At 38.1% G+C, this 18,353-nt stretch overlaps 1 protein-coding gene across 7 annotated transcripts in view; it reads left to right on the top strand.

The window, feature by feature from the left end:
- TRAF6 (TNF receptor associated factor 6) overlaps positions 1 to 17,293 on the top strand; it is a 29,728-nt gene extending 12,435 nt beyond the window's left edge. For all 7 annotated transcript variants that reach the window (XM_082410502.1, XM_082410496.1, XM_082410501.1 and 4 more), the window contains 4 exons: positions 33 to 191; positions 1,530 to 1,601; positions 11,037 to 11,114; positions 12,469 to 17,293. In XM_082410502.1, coding sequence (XP_082266628.1) covers positions 33 to 191; positions 1,530 to 1,601; positions 11,037 to 11,114; positions 12,469 to 13,338 — 1,179 coding nt within the window. In that variant the 3' untranslated portion in view covers positions 13,339 to 17,293. The remainder of the gene's footprint in view (positions 1 to 32; positions 192 to 1,529; positions 1,602 to 11,036; positions 11,115 to 12,468) is intronic.
- The last annotated feature ends 1,060 nt before the right edge of the window (positions 17,294 to 18,353 follow it).

The following is an 18,353-nucleotide window of genomic DNA, read 5'->3' as shown; positions in this document are numbered from 1 at the left end:
CAAATACTAATTGATAATTTTTTTCATCATAGGATCATCAAGCACATTGTGAGTTTGCTCTTATGAATTGTCCCCAATGCCAACGTCCTTTCCAAAAATGCCAACTTAATATTCACATTGTCAAGGAGTGTCCAAGGAGACAGGTTTCTTGTGTAAACTGTGCTGTATCGATGGCATTTGAAGATAAAGAGGCATGTACTAACTTGGATTTGTTAATTCCACTACTATTTTTTTTTAATGTTTAGTGGAGGGGGTTAGCAGTAGATGGAGATGTTAATCCAGTTCTGAGTCTGTATTATAAATTGTGAGAAGACTGATTTTTCAGAAAGTAAGTTCAATAAACCATTCTAGTAAATGAGTGTAGAGTTTATATTTTCATCTCTTTCTGAGAAAGCATTGTTTCTGCTGCTTACCACAGTAGTAGATCTACAAGTAACAAAAGTTTTTAGGAAAGGTATATGCTGATCTGTTTCCCTATGTGATATTTTAATGACCAGTCTTGGATTAGAGACAAATAAATAAAATAATTACTGTGTAAGACTTATATTTTTCTCTTTAAAAAAGAGAATGAGTTGTTAAAACTTTTAGGAGATTAAATTAAATCCTACAAAGTGTGTTCCTTTGGTGATAATTCATCAAACACACATATGATGAATTCACTTTTCTGTACTTATGTTATACTTCAATTAAAACATTTATTTTTAAAAAGAAACTTCATGGCACTTGTCAGCAGCATGATCATAGAATATTTTTCCCATTTATAAACTGGGATGTAGAGAGATTAAGAGATAAATTTTATATTAATATTATCAATGGCAAAGCTAGCACTGAGTGAGATCCTAGATCCTGGATCCGTATCCTATGTCCTTTTTACTAAAATAGTGTACATACAATTTATGTTCTTTTGTAACTATTAAGGTACTTCCTTAAACTGTATTTCTTACAAATTTATCTTGTTAATTTTCCCTACTTTCTTATGAGATCAAGCATATTATGCTCATTAAGTTGATGAATTATTCAAAAAAAATGTCAGCTAACTTGCTAGAAAGTCTGAGGCATAATTAGAGCAAATTGGTGTCTTCTTAAACTTCAGTAAATTAAATGGATCTAACCAGAAGGGTTAATTATTTCTTAAATTTTTTGTATTCTAGAAAACAAGGCTCATCTTTCTGGGGCCTTTGCGAACATGGGCCTCCTGCCCTAATCATGCTTCTGTTCTTTACCCTCCTGATAAGAGTTTTAATTGAATCATGCTGCTGCTGGAAGTTTTTGGAAAGGTGTCTTTGGAGAATTATAATGTTGTTAAATGATGCCCAAACAGTCACAGATGCATCTTTTGTATGCTGTCATATTCTTTTAAAGAGCTGGAGGGTGAGATGAATCTCATTACTACACTGGCAAAGGGAGAGAAAATAACCTTTATAGATCATTCTCACATTTTTGTTTTACACACATCAAAAAAAAATAGGTTGGTTTTACCTTTTCAGGTTTTCTCACTTTTTTTCTTACATTTCTTTAATAAAATTTAGATTCATGACCAGAACTGTCCTTTGGCAAATGTCATCTGTGAATACTGCAACACCATGCTCATCAGAGAACAGGTATAATGATTCCCTTTCATAAATCAGTATTTCCATAAATAGGTTAAAGAAGTGAATTAGGTTTTTAATTGGAAATTTAAATCAATAAGGCAAAATGAATACAGGTTGAAGAAGAATTAAAACTATGTGAATTTTAAATGCAAATCAGAATCACAATGAGGTATCACCTCACACACTATCATCAGAAAGTCTACAAATAACATTCTGGAGAGGGTGTGAGGAAAAGAGAACCCTCCTTCACTGTTGGTGCGAATATAAATTGGTGCAGCCACTATGGAAAACAGTATGGAGTTTCCTTAAAAAACTAAAAATAGAACTACCATATGATCCAGCAATCTCACTCATGGGCGTATATCCCCAAAAGATGAAAACTCTTAATTGAAAAGGTAGATGGGGAATTCCCTGGCGGTCTGGTGGTTAGGACTCTGCGCTTTCACTGCCAAGGGCAAGGTTCAGTTCCTGGTCGGGGAACTAAGATCCTGCAAGCTGCACGGCATGGCCAAAAAAAAAGCAAAGGTACATGCACCCCAGTGTTCATAGCAGCATTATTTATAATAGCCAAGACTTCGAAACAACCGATTGGTTTAAGAAGATGTGATATATATAGATAATAGAATATTACTCAGCCATAAAAAAGAATGAAATATTTCCATTTGCAGCAACATGGATGGGCCTAGAGAATATTATACTAAGTGAAGTAAGTCAAAGACAATTGCTTTATGTTACCACTTATATATGGAATCTAAAAAATACAAATGAATCTTATATACAAAACAAATAGACTCACAGACATAGAAAACAAACTTAGGGTTACTAAAGGGGAAAGGGAAGTGTGGAGGGATAAATAAGTATAGATTAACAGATACCAACTACTATACATAAAATAGATAAGCAACAAGGATATACATAGCACAGTAGGGAACTATATTCAATACCTTGTAACAACCTATAATGGAAAGTAATCTGAAAAATATAAATATATACATAGCTGAATCACTTTGCTATATACTTGAAACTAACACAATATTGTAAATCTATATTTCAATTTTAAGAAAACTATGAATTTTTTCAAATAATTTAATTTCAGAAAGAACAAAATACTCAGCCCTTGAGTACTTAAAATTCCTAAGTCATTAACGTAATACCTGTGTTTATGTATATTCATAGAAGTTCCAAAGCCAAGTAATTTTTAGATAAAAATAATTTAAAATGCTCATTTAAACACCAAAAACTTTATAAGAAATATCAATACATCTTTAGACTCTGTGAAATAAGGATCTTAGGTATCCAGAAACCAGTTGAAAGAGTAAGAACAATGAAATAGAAGGAAGCAAGTCTATTCAGTAGCAAGACGTTATTTGTAGCCGTGTCCTCGAGGCATGTTGGGAGATATTGAGATTTCCAGGATCTGTAGCCCCTCTGTTCAGTTGCCTGTAGACCACTGATGGGGCATCATCAGAAGTAGTAGTTATATTAGAAAACTATTCATTTTTTTTATTAATAGAGAAAGGAAAATTCCATGTGATTGCTATCTTCTGACATTTGGAGGGTTTACCCACAAAATATGAATATTAGTCACTAAATATTTATACACTCATGAAATCTGCAAACCCAGAGATCATAATTGATTCCCTTACTAAGTAGGAACAAGCAAAACCTGTCCCTCAACTAAACTTTTCCATTCATTTGTTAACAGAGTCCTTTAGTTTTTTTTCCAACAGGGCCTTAATTCGAAGGTGTAAGTAACTTTTTGCTTGTGAAGTCTCACCTCCCGGGTTTTTCTTTTTGCTCTGTTTTAATACTTAAGGAAACCACACAGCACATCTAAAATCCAGCAAAAGTAAAACTTAATGTAGGAAAAAAACCCTAGGTTTAGAGTCAGAAAACCTAGATTTTAACCCTGACTGTGCCACTAACTTGCCCACTGATCTCTGTCAAGAAAGTGGACATTCTAGATCAGGGATCAGCAAACCAGCCCACCAGCCAAATCTGGCTGCTGCCTGCTTTTTTAAATAAGTTTTATTGGAACACAGCCATGCCCATGTGTTGTATGTGGCTGGTTTTGTGCCACAATGGTAGAGCTGAGTACTTGGGACAGAGTCCATAGTATGGCTTACAAGGCTGAAAATATTTACTATATGACCCTTCGCAAAAAATTTTGTTGACCACTATTCTAGATTATGTGAAATGAAGGATTGGTTTAAATGGTCTCTGATGTTGTTTCTGCTTGAAATATCTATGATTACAGCTAAACTAAATTTCTAAAGGAAATTTAGTACCACTTTCAAAGAACATGATTCTACATAATGGATCTTATCTTAAAGAATGTTTTTTAGAGTCCCCAAATCAAAGCCTGAGACTTTTCTTTAAAACTTTTATTAAAGTGCTTAAAATATCCTCTAGCATCTGAGTCTCCCCATTGTAGTCAAAGCATGCGCAGGTTAACAAAAAGTAAGAAGATTTATGAAAGGTGGTCATGAGGGAAAGACAGGGTGCAGTCAGTGGCTCTGACGTATACAGTTTACTGAATAGGGATTCAGTGGCCTGGACCACAGTGAGAGTCTTAGTTGGGTCATGGTTGACATCAGAAGGTACTTTTTCTTTAAAATGCCGCTAGAGGGTGCCAGTTCCCCGGCAATAGGAATAAATTCATTTTCTTGAAATGAATTTTGAGTGATTTTGGGGGCATGGTATGAGACGTTGATATTTCCTTTCTTTGTGACTTTTGGAAATAAATAGCATTTTTTTAAGTTGATAAAATACATTTTATGTTGATGCAAAGCCAGTCTAAATCAGCTAAGTCTAAATTATAAAATAAGCTTAACAGAGCTGCAAAACAACTTTTATATATATGCATTAGCCAATCTAAATTAATCCAGCCAGGTATTGCTTTGAAGAGGCCCTTGGATACCTGGAGTTAATTTGAAAATGAAGAAAAAATTGCTTAAGAACATCATATTGCAGTTCCTGTTCAACACAGCTATGTATTGGATTGGCCAAAAAGTTCGTTCGGGTTTTCCATAAAATGTTCGGAAAAACCCGAACGAACTTTTTGGCCAACCCAATGTGATGCCTGTGAATTCACCTCCTCCCAAGAGTCTACCGCTACACATGGAACAACTTCCTCTTATAAAAACCTGAAGGCTGGCTGACTAATAACTACACATTAGGCAAATGAGAAGAAAATCACATCAAAGTGGGTAGGAAAGGCTAGGAAACAATCTCACCATATACCCACAAGCAGGAGGGAACTCAAACCCTGGAGCTTCTCCCTGAGGACTGAAGGGTCCAAACCCACTCCTCAGGCATTTCAACTTTTAAGACATACACTGGAGAGATAAGCTCCCCAAATATCTAACTCTGAAAACCAACAGGGCTCATGTTCCTAGACCCACCAGACTCTAATGATCTTGGAAGCTGCTCTTTTTTTTTTTTCTTTTTAACATCTTTATTAGAGTATAATTGCTTTACAATGGTGTGTTAGTTTCTGCTTTATAACGAAGTGAATCAGCTGTACATATATATATCCCCATATCTCCTCCCTCTTGCGTGTCCCTCCCACCCTCCCTATCCCACCCCTCTAGGTGGTCACAAAGCACTGAGCTGATCTCCCTGTGCTATGCAGCTGCTTCCCACTAGCTATCTATTTTACATTTGGTAGTGTGTATATATCAGTGCTACTCTCTCACTTTGTCCCAGCTTACCCTTCCCCCTCCCCGTGTCCTCAAGTCCATTCTCTGTGTCTGCATCTTTATTCCTGTCCTGCCCCTAGGTTCTTCAGAACCTTTTTTTTTTTTTAATTCCATGTATATGTGTTAGCATACGGTATTTGTTTTTCAATTTCTGACTTCACTCTGTATGACAGACTCTAGGTCCATCCACCTCACTACAAATAACTCAATTTTGTTTCTTTTTATGGCTGAGTAATATTCCATTGTATATATGTGCCACATCTTCTTTATCCATTCATCTGTCAATGGACACAGGTAGCTTCCACATCCTGGCTATTGTAAATAGAGCTGCAGTGAACATTGTGGTACATGAGTCTTTCTGAATTACGGTTTTCTCAGGATATATGCCCAGTAGTGGGATTGGTGGGTCGTATGGTAGTTCTATTTTTAGTTTTTTAAGGAACCTCCATACTGTTCTCCATAGTGGCTGTATCAATTTACATTCCCACCCACAGTGCAAGAGAGTTCCCTTTTCTCCGCACCCTCTCCAGCATTTATCGTTTCCAGATTTTTTGATGATGGCCATTCTGACAGGTGTGAGGTGATACCTCATTGTAGTTTTGATTTGCATTTCTCTAATGATTAGTGATGTTGAGCATCCTTTCATGTGTTTGTTGGCAATCTGTATATCTTCTTTGGAGAAATGTCCATTTAGGTCTTCTGCCCATTTTTGGATTGGGTTGTTTGTTTCTTTGATACTGAGCTGCATGAGCTGCTTGTAAATTTTGGAGATTAATCCTTTGTCAGTTGCTTCATTTGCAAATATTTTCTCCCATTCTGATGGTTGTCTTTTCATCTTGTTTATGGTTTCCTTTGCTGTGCAAAAGCTTTTAAGTTTCATTAGGTCCCATTTGTTTATTTTTGTTTTTATTTCCATTTCTCTAGGAGGTGGGTCAAGAAGGATCTTGCTGTGACTTATGTCATAGAGTGTTCTGCCTATGTTTTCCTCTAAGAGTTTTATAGTGTCTGGCCTTACATTTAGGTCTTTAATCCATTTTGAGTTTATTTTTGTGTATGGTGTTAGGGAGTGTTCTAATTTCATTCTTTTACATATAGCTGTCCAGTTTTCCCAGCACCACTTATTGAATAGGCTGTTTTTTCTCCGTTGTGTATTCTTGCCTCCTTTATCAGAAATAAGGTGACCATATGTGCGTGGGTTTATCTCTGGGCTTTCGATCCTGTACCACTGATCTATATTTCTGTTTTTGTGCCAGTACCATACTGTCTTGATTACTGTAGCTTTGTAGTATAGTTTGAAGTCAGGGAACCTGATTCCTCCAGCTCCGATTTTCTTTCTCAAGATTACTTTGGCTCTTTGGGTTCTTTAGTGTATCCATACAAATTGTGAAATTTTTTGTTCTAGTTCTGTAAAAAATGCCATTGGTAGTTTGATAGGGATTGCATTAAATCTGTAGATTGCTTTGGGTAGTATAGTCATTTTCACAATGTTGATTCTTCCAATCTAAGAACATGGTATATCTCTCCATCAGTTTGTATCATTTTTAATTTCTTTCATCAGTGTCTTATAGTTTTCTGCATACAGGTCTTTTGTCTCCTTAGGTAGGTTTATTCCTAGGTATTTTATTCTTTTTTGTTGCAATGGTAAATGGGAGTGTTTCCTTAATTTCTCTTTCAGATTTTTCATCATTAGCGTATAGGAATGCAAGAGATTTCTGTGCATTAATTTTGTATCCTGCTACTTTACCAAATTCATTTATTAGCTCTAGTAGTTTTCTGGTAGCATCTTTAGGATTCTCTGTGTATACTATCATGTCATCTGCAAACAGTGACAGCAATACTTCTTCTTTTCCGATTTGGATTCCTCTTATTTCTTTTTCTTCTCTGATTGCTGTAGCTAAAACTTCCATAACTATGTTGAATAATAGTGGTGAGAATGGACAACCTTGTCTTGTTCTGGATCTCAGAGGGAGTGGTTTCAGTTTTTCCCCATTGAGAACGATGTTTGCTGTGGGTTTGTCATATATGGCCTTTATAGTGTTGAGGTAGGTTCCCTCTGTGCCTACTTTCTGGAGAGTTTTTGTCATAAATGGGTGTTGAATTTTGTCACAAGCTTCTTCTGCATCTATTGAAATGATTATATGGTTTTTATCCTTCAGTTTGTTAATATGGTTTATCACATTGATTGATTTGTGTATACTGAAGAATCCTTGCATTCCTGGGATAAACCCCACTTGATCATGGTGTATGTCCTTTTAATGTGCTGTTGGATTCTGTCTGCTAGTATTTTGTTGAGGATTTTTGCGTCTATGTTCATCAGTGATATTGGCCTGTAGTTTTCTTTCTTTGTGACATCTTTGTCTGGTTTTGGTATCAGGGTACTGGTGGCCTCGTAGAATGAGTTTGGGAGTGTTCCTCCCTCTGCTATATTTTGGAAGAGTTTGAGAAGCATAGGTGTTAGCTCTTCTCTAAATTGATAGAATTCTCCTGTGAAGCCATCTGGTCCTGGGCTTTTGTTTGTTGGAAGAGTTTTAATCACAGTCTCAATTTCAGTGCTTGTGATTGTCTGTTTATAATTTCTATTTCTTTGTGGTTCAGTCTCGGAAGGTTGTGCTTTTCTAAGAATTTGTCCATTTCTTCCGGGTTGTCCATTTTATTGGCATATAGTTGCTTGTAGTAATCTCTCATGATGCTTTGTATTTCTGCAGTGTCAGTTGTTACTTCTTTTTCATTTCTAATTCTATTGATTTGAGTCTTCTCCCTTTTTTTCTTGATGAGTCTGGCTAATGGTTTATCAATTTCATTTATTTTCTCAAAGAACCAGCTTTTAGTTTTATTGATCTTTGCTATTGTTTCCTTCATTTCTTTTTCTTTTGTTTCTGATCTAATCTTTATGATTTCTTTCCTTCTGCTAACTTTGGGGTTTTTTTGTTCTTCTTTCTCTAATTGCTTTAGGTGTAAGGTTAGGTTGTTTATTTGAGGTGTTTCTTGTTTCTTGAGGAAGGATTGTATTGCTATAAACTTCCCTCTCAGAACTGCTTTTGCTGCATCCCATAGGTTTTGGGTCCTCGTGTTTTCATTGTCATTTGTTTCTAGGTATTTTTTGATTTCTTCAGTGATCTGTTGGTTGTTAAGTAGTGTACTGTTTAACCTCCAGGTATTTGTATTTTTTACAGATTTTTTCCTGTAATTGATATCTAGTCTCATAGTGTTGTGGTCGGAAAAGATACTTGATATGATTTCAGTTTTCTTAAATTTACCGAGGCTTGATTTGTGACCCAAGATAATGATCAATCCTGGAGAATGTTCCATGAGCACTTGAAAAGAAAGTGTATTCTGTTGTTTTTGAATGGAAAGTCCTATAAATATCAGTTAAGTCCATCTTGTTTAATGTGTCATTTAAAGCTTGTGTTTCCTTATTTATTTTCATTTTGGATGATCTGTCCATTGGTGAAAGTGGGGTGTTAAAGTCCCCTACTGTGATTGTGTTACTGCCAATTTCCTCTTTTATGGCTGTTAGTATTTGCCTTATGTATTGAGGTGCTCCTGTGTTGGGTGCATTAATATTTACAATTGTTATATCTTTTTCTTGGATTGATCCCTTGATCATTATGTAGTGTCCTTCTTTGTCTCTTCTAACAGTCTTTATTTTAAAATCTATTTTGTCTGATAAGAGAATTGCTGCTCCAGCTTTCTTTTGATTTCCGTTTGCGTGGAATACCTTTTTCCATCCCCTCACTTTCAGTTTGTATGTGTCTCTAGGTCTGAAGTGGGTCTCTTGTAGACAGCATCTATACAGGTCTTCTTTTTGTATCCATTCAGCCAGTCTTTGTCTTTTGGTTGGAGTATTCAGTCCATTTACATTTAAGGTAGTTATCGATATGTATGTTCCTATTACCATTTTCTTAATTGTTTTGGGTTTGTTATTGTAGGTCTTTTCCTTCTCTTGTGTTTCCTGCCTAGAGAAGTTCCTTTAACATTTGTTGTAAAGCTGGTTTGGTGGTGCTGAATTCTCTTAGGTTTTGCTTGTCTGTAAAGGTTTTAATATCTCTGTCGAGTCTGAATGAGATCCTTGCTGGGTAGAGGAATCTTGTTTGTAGGTTTTTCCCTTTCATCACTTCAAATACGTCCTGCCACTCCCTTCTGGCTTGCAGAGTTTCTGCTGAAAGATCAGCTGTTAACCTTATGGGGATTCCCTTGTATGTTATTTGTTGTTTTCCCTTGCTGCTTTTAATATTTTTTCTTTGTATTTAGTTTTTGATAGTTTGGTTAATATGTGTCTTGGCGTGTTTCTCCTTGGATTTATCCTGTATGGGACTCTCTGTGCTTCCTGGACTTGATTAACTATTTCCTTTCCCATATTAGGGAAGTTTTCAACTATAATCTCTTCAAATATTTTCTCAGTCCCTTTCTCTTTCTCTACTTCTTCTGGGACCCCTATAATTCGAATGTTAGTGTGTTTAATGTTGTCCCAGAGGTCTCTAAGACCATCCTCAATTCTTTTCATTCTTTTTTTATTCTGCTCTGCAGTAGTTATTTCCACTATTTTATCTTCCAGGTCACTTATCCGTTCTTCTGCCTCAGTTATTCTGCTATTGATTCCTTCTAGAGAATTTTTAATTTCATTCATTGTGTTGTTCATCATTGTTTGTTTGCTCTTTAGTTCTTCTAGGTCTTTGTTAAACCTTTCTTGTATTTTCTCCATTCTATTTCCAAGATTTTGGATCATCTTTACTATCATTACTCTGAATTCTTTTTCAGGTAGACTGTCTGTTTCCTCTTCATTTGGTCTGGTGGGTTTTTACCTTGCTCCTTCATCTGCTGTGTGTTCCTCTGTCTTCTCATTTTGCTTAACTAACTGTGTTTGGGGTCTTCTTTTCACCGGCTGCAGGTTTGTAGTTCCCGTTGTTTTTGGTGTCTGTCCCCAGTGGCTAAACTTGGTTCAGTGGGTTGTGTAGGCTTCCTGGTGGAGGGGACTAGTGCCTGTGTTCTGGTGGATGAGGCTAGATCTTGTCTTTCTGGTGAGCAGGACTGCATCCAGGGGTGTGTTTTGGGCTGCCTGTGACCTTATTATGATTTTAGGCAGCCTCTCTGCTAATGGGTGGGATTGTGTTCCTGTCTTGCTAGTTGTTTGGCATGGGGTGTCCAGCACTGTAGCTTGCTGGTCATTGAATGGAGCTGGGTCTTAGCATTGAGATGGAGATCCCTGGGAGAGCTTTCGCCATTTGATGTGACGTGGAGCTGGGAGGTCTCTGGTGGACCAGTGTCCTGAACTCGGCTCTCCCACCTCAGAGACACAGGCCTGACACCCGGCCCGAGCACTAAGACCCTGTCAGCCACACAGCTGTTCTCCCAGGTACCAAGCTGATCCTCTCACAATCATTTTACACTGAATCAGCCTTTTTCAAATGCCAATCTGATCATCTCATTCTTCAGCTGCAGATATTTCAGTGACATCTTATTGTTCCTAATTATTCTTTCCAGTGGTGGACCAACAGTGGGGCAGGGAGAGTGGTTTGTCCAAGCTAAAATCCAGCTGGAGGATGTCCGTAAATATCATTTTAATCTTTGTGGGCTAACTGGTTTCTGTTGCAACTAGTCACTCAGCCATTGTAACAAAATCAGCCACAGACAGTATATGATTTTGTTTAGATGAAGTGTAACTCTTCATTTCAAGTGTGATCTTGTCCAACTGGACTATGATATGCAGGGGAAAACATTTTTCAGCCTTTGTTTTGGTTTTCAGATGCCTAATCATTATGATCTAGACTGTCCTACAGCCCCAGTTCCATGCACATTCAGTACTTTTGGTTGCCATGAAAAGGTAAGGTTTTTTTTTTCCTTTTAATTCTTGAATATAGATCAAGAAAATTAAGTTATATAGTGTAGTGGAGGATACCAGTGGGATTGGAGATGGCCAACACACATTGCTTATGTGGTCTTAAGCTCCAAGAAATTGGGACTCAGAATATTAATTTGGGGAAGTAGTTGGTGATGATAATGGGAGGTGTGATTGTGATCATATAGAGTGTACAGGAAAGAGAAGTAGACCAGGAAAGGAGCCATGAATGAACAGTCTCAGACGTTGTTGAAACAGGCAAGGAGAAGGTATTGTTATGATCTCCAAAATTAGTTTCAAGACCTAGTGATCAGTTGTGTCAAATGTCTGAGAGGGAGCATTGTTTATGATAAGTTGATCTTTCTGGAGAGTGCGATTACACTTCGGCTTTTCCACTGTGCCTTTTTATCTGACTTTTTTTACAGTAAGTATGTGTTTAATAATTAAAAAAATAAAATGAGCAAATAGTGTATAGTATGGTTACACTTTGTGAGAAAATTCTGTATTGTTTGTGTGCGTAGAGACAAAGACTTAAAGGAAATGTATCAAAATGTTAATGGTAGTTAGGTGAGATAATAGGTTACTTATTTTCTTTTTGATCATCTACACTTTCTATTTTTCTATAATATACATGAATTACTCTTACAATAAAAATTGTTATATGTTTTTTTTTCATATAACAGGCTATTCTTGATGATCTTAGAAGAGTATGAAGACAGGGAAGACTCCACTTTGCAAGAGATTTGTAAAAATAAGTGAGGGATTGGGGGCAGGCAGTGCAGGTGGACTCCTCTTGGTTATAAAAGGAAAAGGGAGAAAATGATACTAGCTAGAGGGAGATACAAGATCAATAGAGAGGTTTGCCCCTTTTTTTAAACAGGAAAGACTTTACTAATTCTATTCTGAGGGGAAGGGTTAAGAGGAGAGAATGTTTGAAGATAAAGGAGAAAGGGGATAGCTAAGCAAAATCTCTGAGGTGTTGAAAAGGGGCAGGTAGGTGCCAGTTAGAGCCCAGGGGAAGCATTAATCTAGGACAAGAGGAGAGTCAGCTCTGAATCAGAAAAGAAGGACGAGTATAGATCCTGATACTTTTACAGGTGGGAGGGAGGTTTTTTTCTGAGTCCCTGAACGAGTATTCAGCAGATAGCCTCTCGGTTTTTCAGGGAATTAGGAGGCAAGATCATCTTACTGGATCGAGAATCTGATGAAGTCAAAGAAGGTTGTAGGGGATTGAGGGAAGTGATGACATGACTTAAAAACCTTTTATTTGGCTCGGCTAGGTCCCTTTCCTGGTGCTCACGTCTCTGTTCCTAACCTAAGGCCTGTGCTTGATTTTCAGATGCAGAGGAATCACTTGGCACGCCACCTGCAAGAGGATACCCAGTCGCACATGAGAATGATGGCCCAGGCTGTTCAGACTTTAAGCCTTGCGATAGCTCCCGCACCTCAGCGTGGCATGCTGCCATGTGATTCTACCTCTCTGCCCCGGGTTTCCTCTGGGTGTCACTCAGAGGTCCAGAATTTCCAAGAAACCATTCAACAGTTAGAGGGTCGCCTTGTAAGACAAGACCATCAAATCCGGGAGCTGACCGCAAAAATGGAAACTCAGAGCACGTATGTAAGTGAGCTAAAACGAACTATTCGAACCCTTGAGGACAAAGTTGCTGAAATAGAAGCACAGCAGTGCAATGGAATTTACATCTGGAAGATTGGCAACTTTGGGATGCACTTGAAATCTCAAGAAGAGGAGAAACCTGTTGTCATTCACAGCCCCGGATTCTACACAGGCAAACCCGGCTACAAACTATGCATGCGCCTGCACCTGCAGCTACCGACTGCGCAGCGCTGTGCCAACTACATATCCCTCTTTGTCCACACGATGCAAGGAGAGTATGACAGCCACCTCCCTTGGCCCTTCCAGGGTACGATACGCCTTACCATCCTTGATCAGTCTGAAGCACCTGTGAGGCAAAACCATGAAGAGATAATGGATGCCAAACCAGAGCTGCTTGCCTTCCAGAGACCCACAATCCCACGGAACCCCAAAGGGTTTGGCTATGTGACTTTTATGCATCTGGAAGCCCTAAGACAAAGAACCTTCATCAAGGACGACACGTTATTAGTACGCTGTGAGGTCTCCACCCGCTTCGACATGGGCAGTCTTCGGAGGGAGGGTTTTCAGCCACGAAGTACTGACTTGGGGATATAGCATCCCCTCATTTGTTTAAGAAACAAAAAACAGAAAAAACATCTGGAGAAAACTTGCCCTGTTTTCAATAACATACAAACAAAAAAAGCAATGGGGAAGATATTATACCCACCAGTGAATGTGGTTAGAGAGGTCACTTACCACTTTCCTGTTAAAAATATCTGAAGTAGTTTTCTCAGGAATGTAGTGTTCCATGCCTTTTCAAAATTGTTACACTCAAAGTGCCTGTGGCCTACTGCAGCAGTTGTTTGTCTAGTAGGATATCTCTTTGTTTTATTTTCATGGGCTCTTGCTCCAGGGGGGTTTATTGTCAAACCCAGGGTTGGAGTAGTAAAGCTCAAACCTTTTAATAATAATGGAAGTTCCATAAAATTTCCACGTATTTTTATAGTGTTAGATGCAATATATTAAACTTGAGAATCACTACCGCCTCGTGCTGGTGCCAGCAAGAAGAATTATTACTCTTGAGTTCTCATTTTATTTGACCTCCTATAGATTTCAGAGGATTTGAACCATAATCCTTGGAAAGTTTAAGTTCTCATTAACCCTATTTTTTCCGCCTGCAGGGTGTTATTAAGGATATTCAGGGACTAGTTTAAACCCTAAATATAACCTTACTAAGTGTGGATGTGTTGTTTGTTGAATAATTCTTGTTTAATTGTTTCATTGTACCTTGCTTGCTTATTTCCTTGAGGCTACAAAGTAGCATCTTATCCAGAGTTGAGAACTCTGAGAACCATATGGAAACCAGCTGCTGGGTGTTATGCTATGAATCCCTTTTGTCTGTTCCAGGCAGAGTGAATTCCACAGCCCTACCTATGTTCTCTGTTGCCTAATGGTTGTAGGACAAGGAGATGCACACACATAATCACCAACATAAAAATTTTAAATGGCTCAACTAGTCAACCAATAGGGCAGCTCATTGGTGGTGAGAAAAGCTATTTGAGCCAGAAATTTTCAGCTCTTTTGAACACCTTCTGGTTTAGTTCAATTAATGGAAGAAAATTGCTGTCCTAAATGCAGAATTTCTTAATACTTGGGAGATCATTGGTGTACCTGAGAGGTCACCAAGCCAAGGTTGGAAGTCATAGTGATTATATCAGGACTTGGCTGGAGTGGGTGGCTTTAGTCCAACAGGTCATACCTGAGGAGGATCATGTGGAATGTATTGAAGTGGCCAATTGTTCCGAATAGGGAGAGATGGTTTTTGTGCCACTATATATTTGTTAAAAGCCTATAGATATTAAAGATTATGGTGAAATGTAGTTCTCAGGGAGTCCCACAACTAGTATAGGCTCTTATAAAGAATCTGAGAAGACCCATACACCGTGCTGTTTACACAAGATTGTTTAAAGTTGTCTGAGGTAGTCGTGCAACTCCAGAGAGGACAAATCAGAGCCCCTGACCGGTGATCAAGATCAGCCTTCATTTCAAGAGGAAGCCAAGAGACCGTGCAAAAGAATGGTCTCGGTTCCGGGCAGACCCAGCAAGTGTCACTCTGACCTTTCCCTTTACTTTTCTTTCTACTCTCCTTACCCACCCCACATCCAGGCTCCTGCTCTGATGGGTTTATTCTATAAAGTGGAACAAAAAAAGGTCATACAGGGACCCTGTTCCCAGTGCCACCATCAGCGGCACCTACCCGTCACGAGCTCACAGTTTGCTTGTTGGCAGTTTGTTCCATGGCTACTGAGCTCTCCAACCCTCTCCTGAGAATCACGGCAGCACAACCCTCTAGGTGAGGAACCCGGCACCGCTGCTGTTCCTGTGATTGTTTTCCAAAAATAAATAACTGTCGAGTTCCATGGAAAAAATAAATGGCAGTTACTCTTGTATAGAAAAAAAAAGCCTGAAGGAAATATACTAAACTTTTTGATGACTTATTTTCTTCTTTGTGCTTTCTTACATGTTTTACATTTTTTTACAAGAAACATGTCCTTTTCTCAGAGAAAAAAATGTTGCCACAAAACATTCAACCCTAACAGAGAAGGAAATAGTATTTAAAAGCTTCCTGGTCAAATTTCTATTAAAAGCATGGCTGTGCATTAGGTACTGATGTGAGCCATTTCCTGCTTTGGTTATGTTATTTTTTTCTACGAACTTGGGAGCCTTAATCCAAACAAAACCAGTTTTTTGCCTCACTTCAACTTTTAGCTTCCGGTTTCCCTGAAGGAGTTGGATTAGCTGTTTCTGAGGTCCATGCCAACCATAAAATTCTGTTTTAAGAAATGAAGTGCTAACCAGTAGAAAGTTGGCAGTATTTACAAGAGGATTTTGCCAGTAGAAAAATTGCTTTAACTTATTTTTTTTGCTGACATAATACTTAAATTTAGTATCAATTTAGGGTCTCCTTTTAATTTGAACAATTTTTTTTAACCCCCAACATTTGGCATGCTCTGAAACATGCTGGTTTCACCCAGCTGGCTAACAAGTATTTGAGCTGTGTATTTATGTTTTATTAACCTTTTAACATTTATCTTTGGACATTGCTTTTAGACATTGTTAAATTAAAAATAAATTGTTTTTTCTTTTCCCAGAGGTGTCCAACCCAATGTTGGATGAAACTTGCTGCAGGTCATACCCTTTGTTACTGGAAAACAAAGTCAGGATGTTGTGGTAGTTTGGTAGTTTTTTTACTGTCCGTTAGCGGTTGCAGCGATGACAGTTTCTGGCTATACTACAAAATGATTAAACTTTTATTGGGGGGAATAAAAATAGAATAGAAAAAAGTGAAATAGGATGAAAATTGAGGGGTTTTCCCCCTAAAAGATGGACTAACATAGAGATGTTGAATGATCTCTAGCAATTAGTTTTTGTGGCAGGTATAAAATTATGAAATTGTCCCCCATTGCTGTTTTTATACCGTAAGTCTTAGATAAACTAAGAGCATGTTTATGAATTATGCATGCAGTTAGAGTACCTTCTCATCAAAAAGGAGCAGTTGCTTCTCATTCCTTTATCCAGGGAATCCTCAAGTCTCTGGTGACCAGAAAACATTTTTAATTATTAGAGAGGTTTTTCTAACTTAAGGCTTTGAAATAGCTTTCCTTAATTCAGTTACTGCTGTTCTTGTTTAGCCTCAGTTAAATTCTACTCACTGTTTTATGAGAAATACCATCAGGTGTTTTTGTGATGCCTAGTTCCATAGAACCTAAGCAGTGCAGTGCCTTGAGGAAATGAAAAAGGGACAATAAATAGTCATTTGTGTTTTTCCTTTGAAATACATTTTTAAAAAAATTCCCGGGTGCATATATATGATAAGCTGTAGTTAGTTTCACAGTTGCTATTGTAGAGTCTGTAGAATGGATTTGGCACTTCCAAATTCCTAGTATCCAAAAAGGTGATATGATGAAATCAAATCAGATGCATCTCTGCAGATCATGATGTTCAGTCACAGCCCTCACTTTTAGTCAAAGGCAAACACCTGCAAGGAGATGCCCAGTTGCTTTGCTAAGATGTGGTCTCTCAAAGGGAGAACCTCCTCTTGAAAGAGCTTCCCTGTCTCTGCTGACGAATTGCATTTATCCCAGCTTTCTCCCAGATAGATCTCAGGATAAAAGCTAAATAGAACGCCACTGGGAAGAAGGGCAGATGGATTTCTGTATTCCAAGAAAGAGATGCTATAAGTGACCCTGAGGGGAACATCAGCTGTGAGCGGCAGGGGCAAGGTTCTGTCCATAGCTGAAACCCCAGACTTAGCACAGCGCCTGGCACACAGCACACACTCAAATATTAACAATGAACATTTAGTGAAAATACTGGTTGAGGTGCACCACTTTTTGGCAGGTTATTTGTCATGTAAGTTTTCGGTGATAAGGAATAAATGTAACTTTTATTTTGCTTTTTTCCCCCAGCACTTTATTATGAAATTTTTCAAACATGCAGAATTGTTGCAAGAATTGTACAATGGCCATCTACCACCTGGAATCCACAAATAGCATTTTGTTACATTTGCCTTCTCGCTTCAGAGATGCTCCTTTTAATGAGACTTCTTAAGGTGGGTTTCTCTTTAAAAATCACACTGCTAAGATATTGAACACCTTTAATTGAGTTGTCTTAAGCTCCTCGGGGAAACATATTTGCATTATAGCTAAAATTGTAGTCCCTCCTTTAAGCTAGTTTTAAACTTGTAAATCTGTCATGCTGAATTTCAATCTTATTTATTTTGCCTGAAGGGATGTTTTTTATAATAGAATTATTTGGAAGTCCTTGATCAATTGTACAGAATATTCTAATGTTATTTCCACACTTGATTAATTATCCAATTAATTTCTCTGGTGAGAGTGCAATTTTGGCCCCATTTTGCTTATACAGCGTTCCAGGATTATGTTCCCAGAGGGCTTGAAGAGGCAGGGTAATTTAGCGTATAAACCAGTAAATTAGGAGCTAAGAGATTTAGATTTTATTCCTGACTGACCACAGGCAAATCACTTCTCTTCGTGTCCATTTATCTACTTGTAAAGTGGGGACTAGAATTTGAAATTTAGATATTATTAAGTAATGGGTAACATTTATTAATGCTTGGATCTATTAAGAAAGACACTTGACTTAAAAAAAAGAAAAGAAAAAATACACTGTGAATCCGGGGAGGCTCTCATAATTCTCTAACTGTATGACAAGCTACGGAATGAACTCTGACTTTTGAAAAGTTGAAGCATGGGAAATGGTCAAAGTGTCTTATCAAAAACCCGCTGTTGCTTAGAACTTACTATTGCCACAGAATTTGTGTTTTCCTAATCCATCTGAACTCTGAAAATAATGTGTTTTGTTGGGGGTGGGGTGGGTGGTGGTGAATACAAAGATGGGAGGAGGCAGACATTCAACACAGAAAGATAGAAAATCAGTGTTCAGTTTAAGAACAGGTTGTGTGGAAGGGCCGGGCTTAACGCAGTCGTCCTGATTCACTGCCACACCCTCCTCTGCTCCCCGAGCATCAACCCACACCGCACACAGCACCGGCCCTGCTCCTGCCAGCCCGGCCTCAGGTGGCCTCCATCAGGTCGATGGTCTGTTCT

Source organism: Balaenoptera physalus, assembly GCF_965194825.1.
Source record: "Balaenoptera physalus genome assembly, chromosome: 10".
Classification (NCBI taxonomy): Eukaryota; Metazoa; Chordata; class Mammalia; order Artiodactyla; family Balaenopteridae; genus Balaenoptera; species Balaenoptera physalus.
This window is presented reverse-complemented; position numbering and strand designations above follow the sequence as displayed.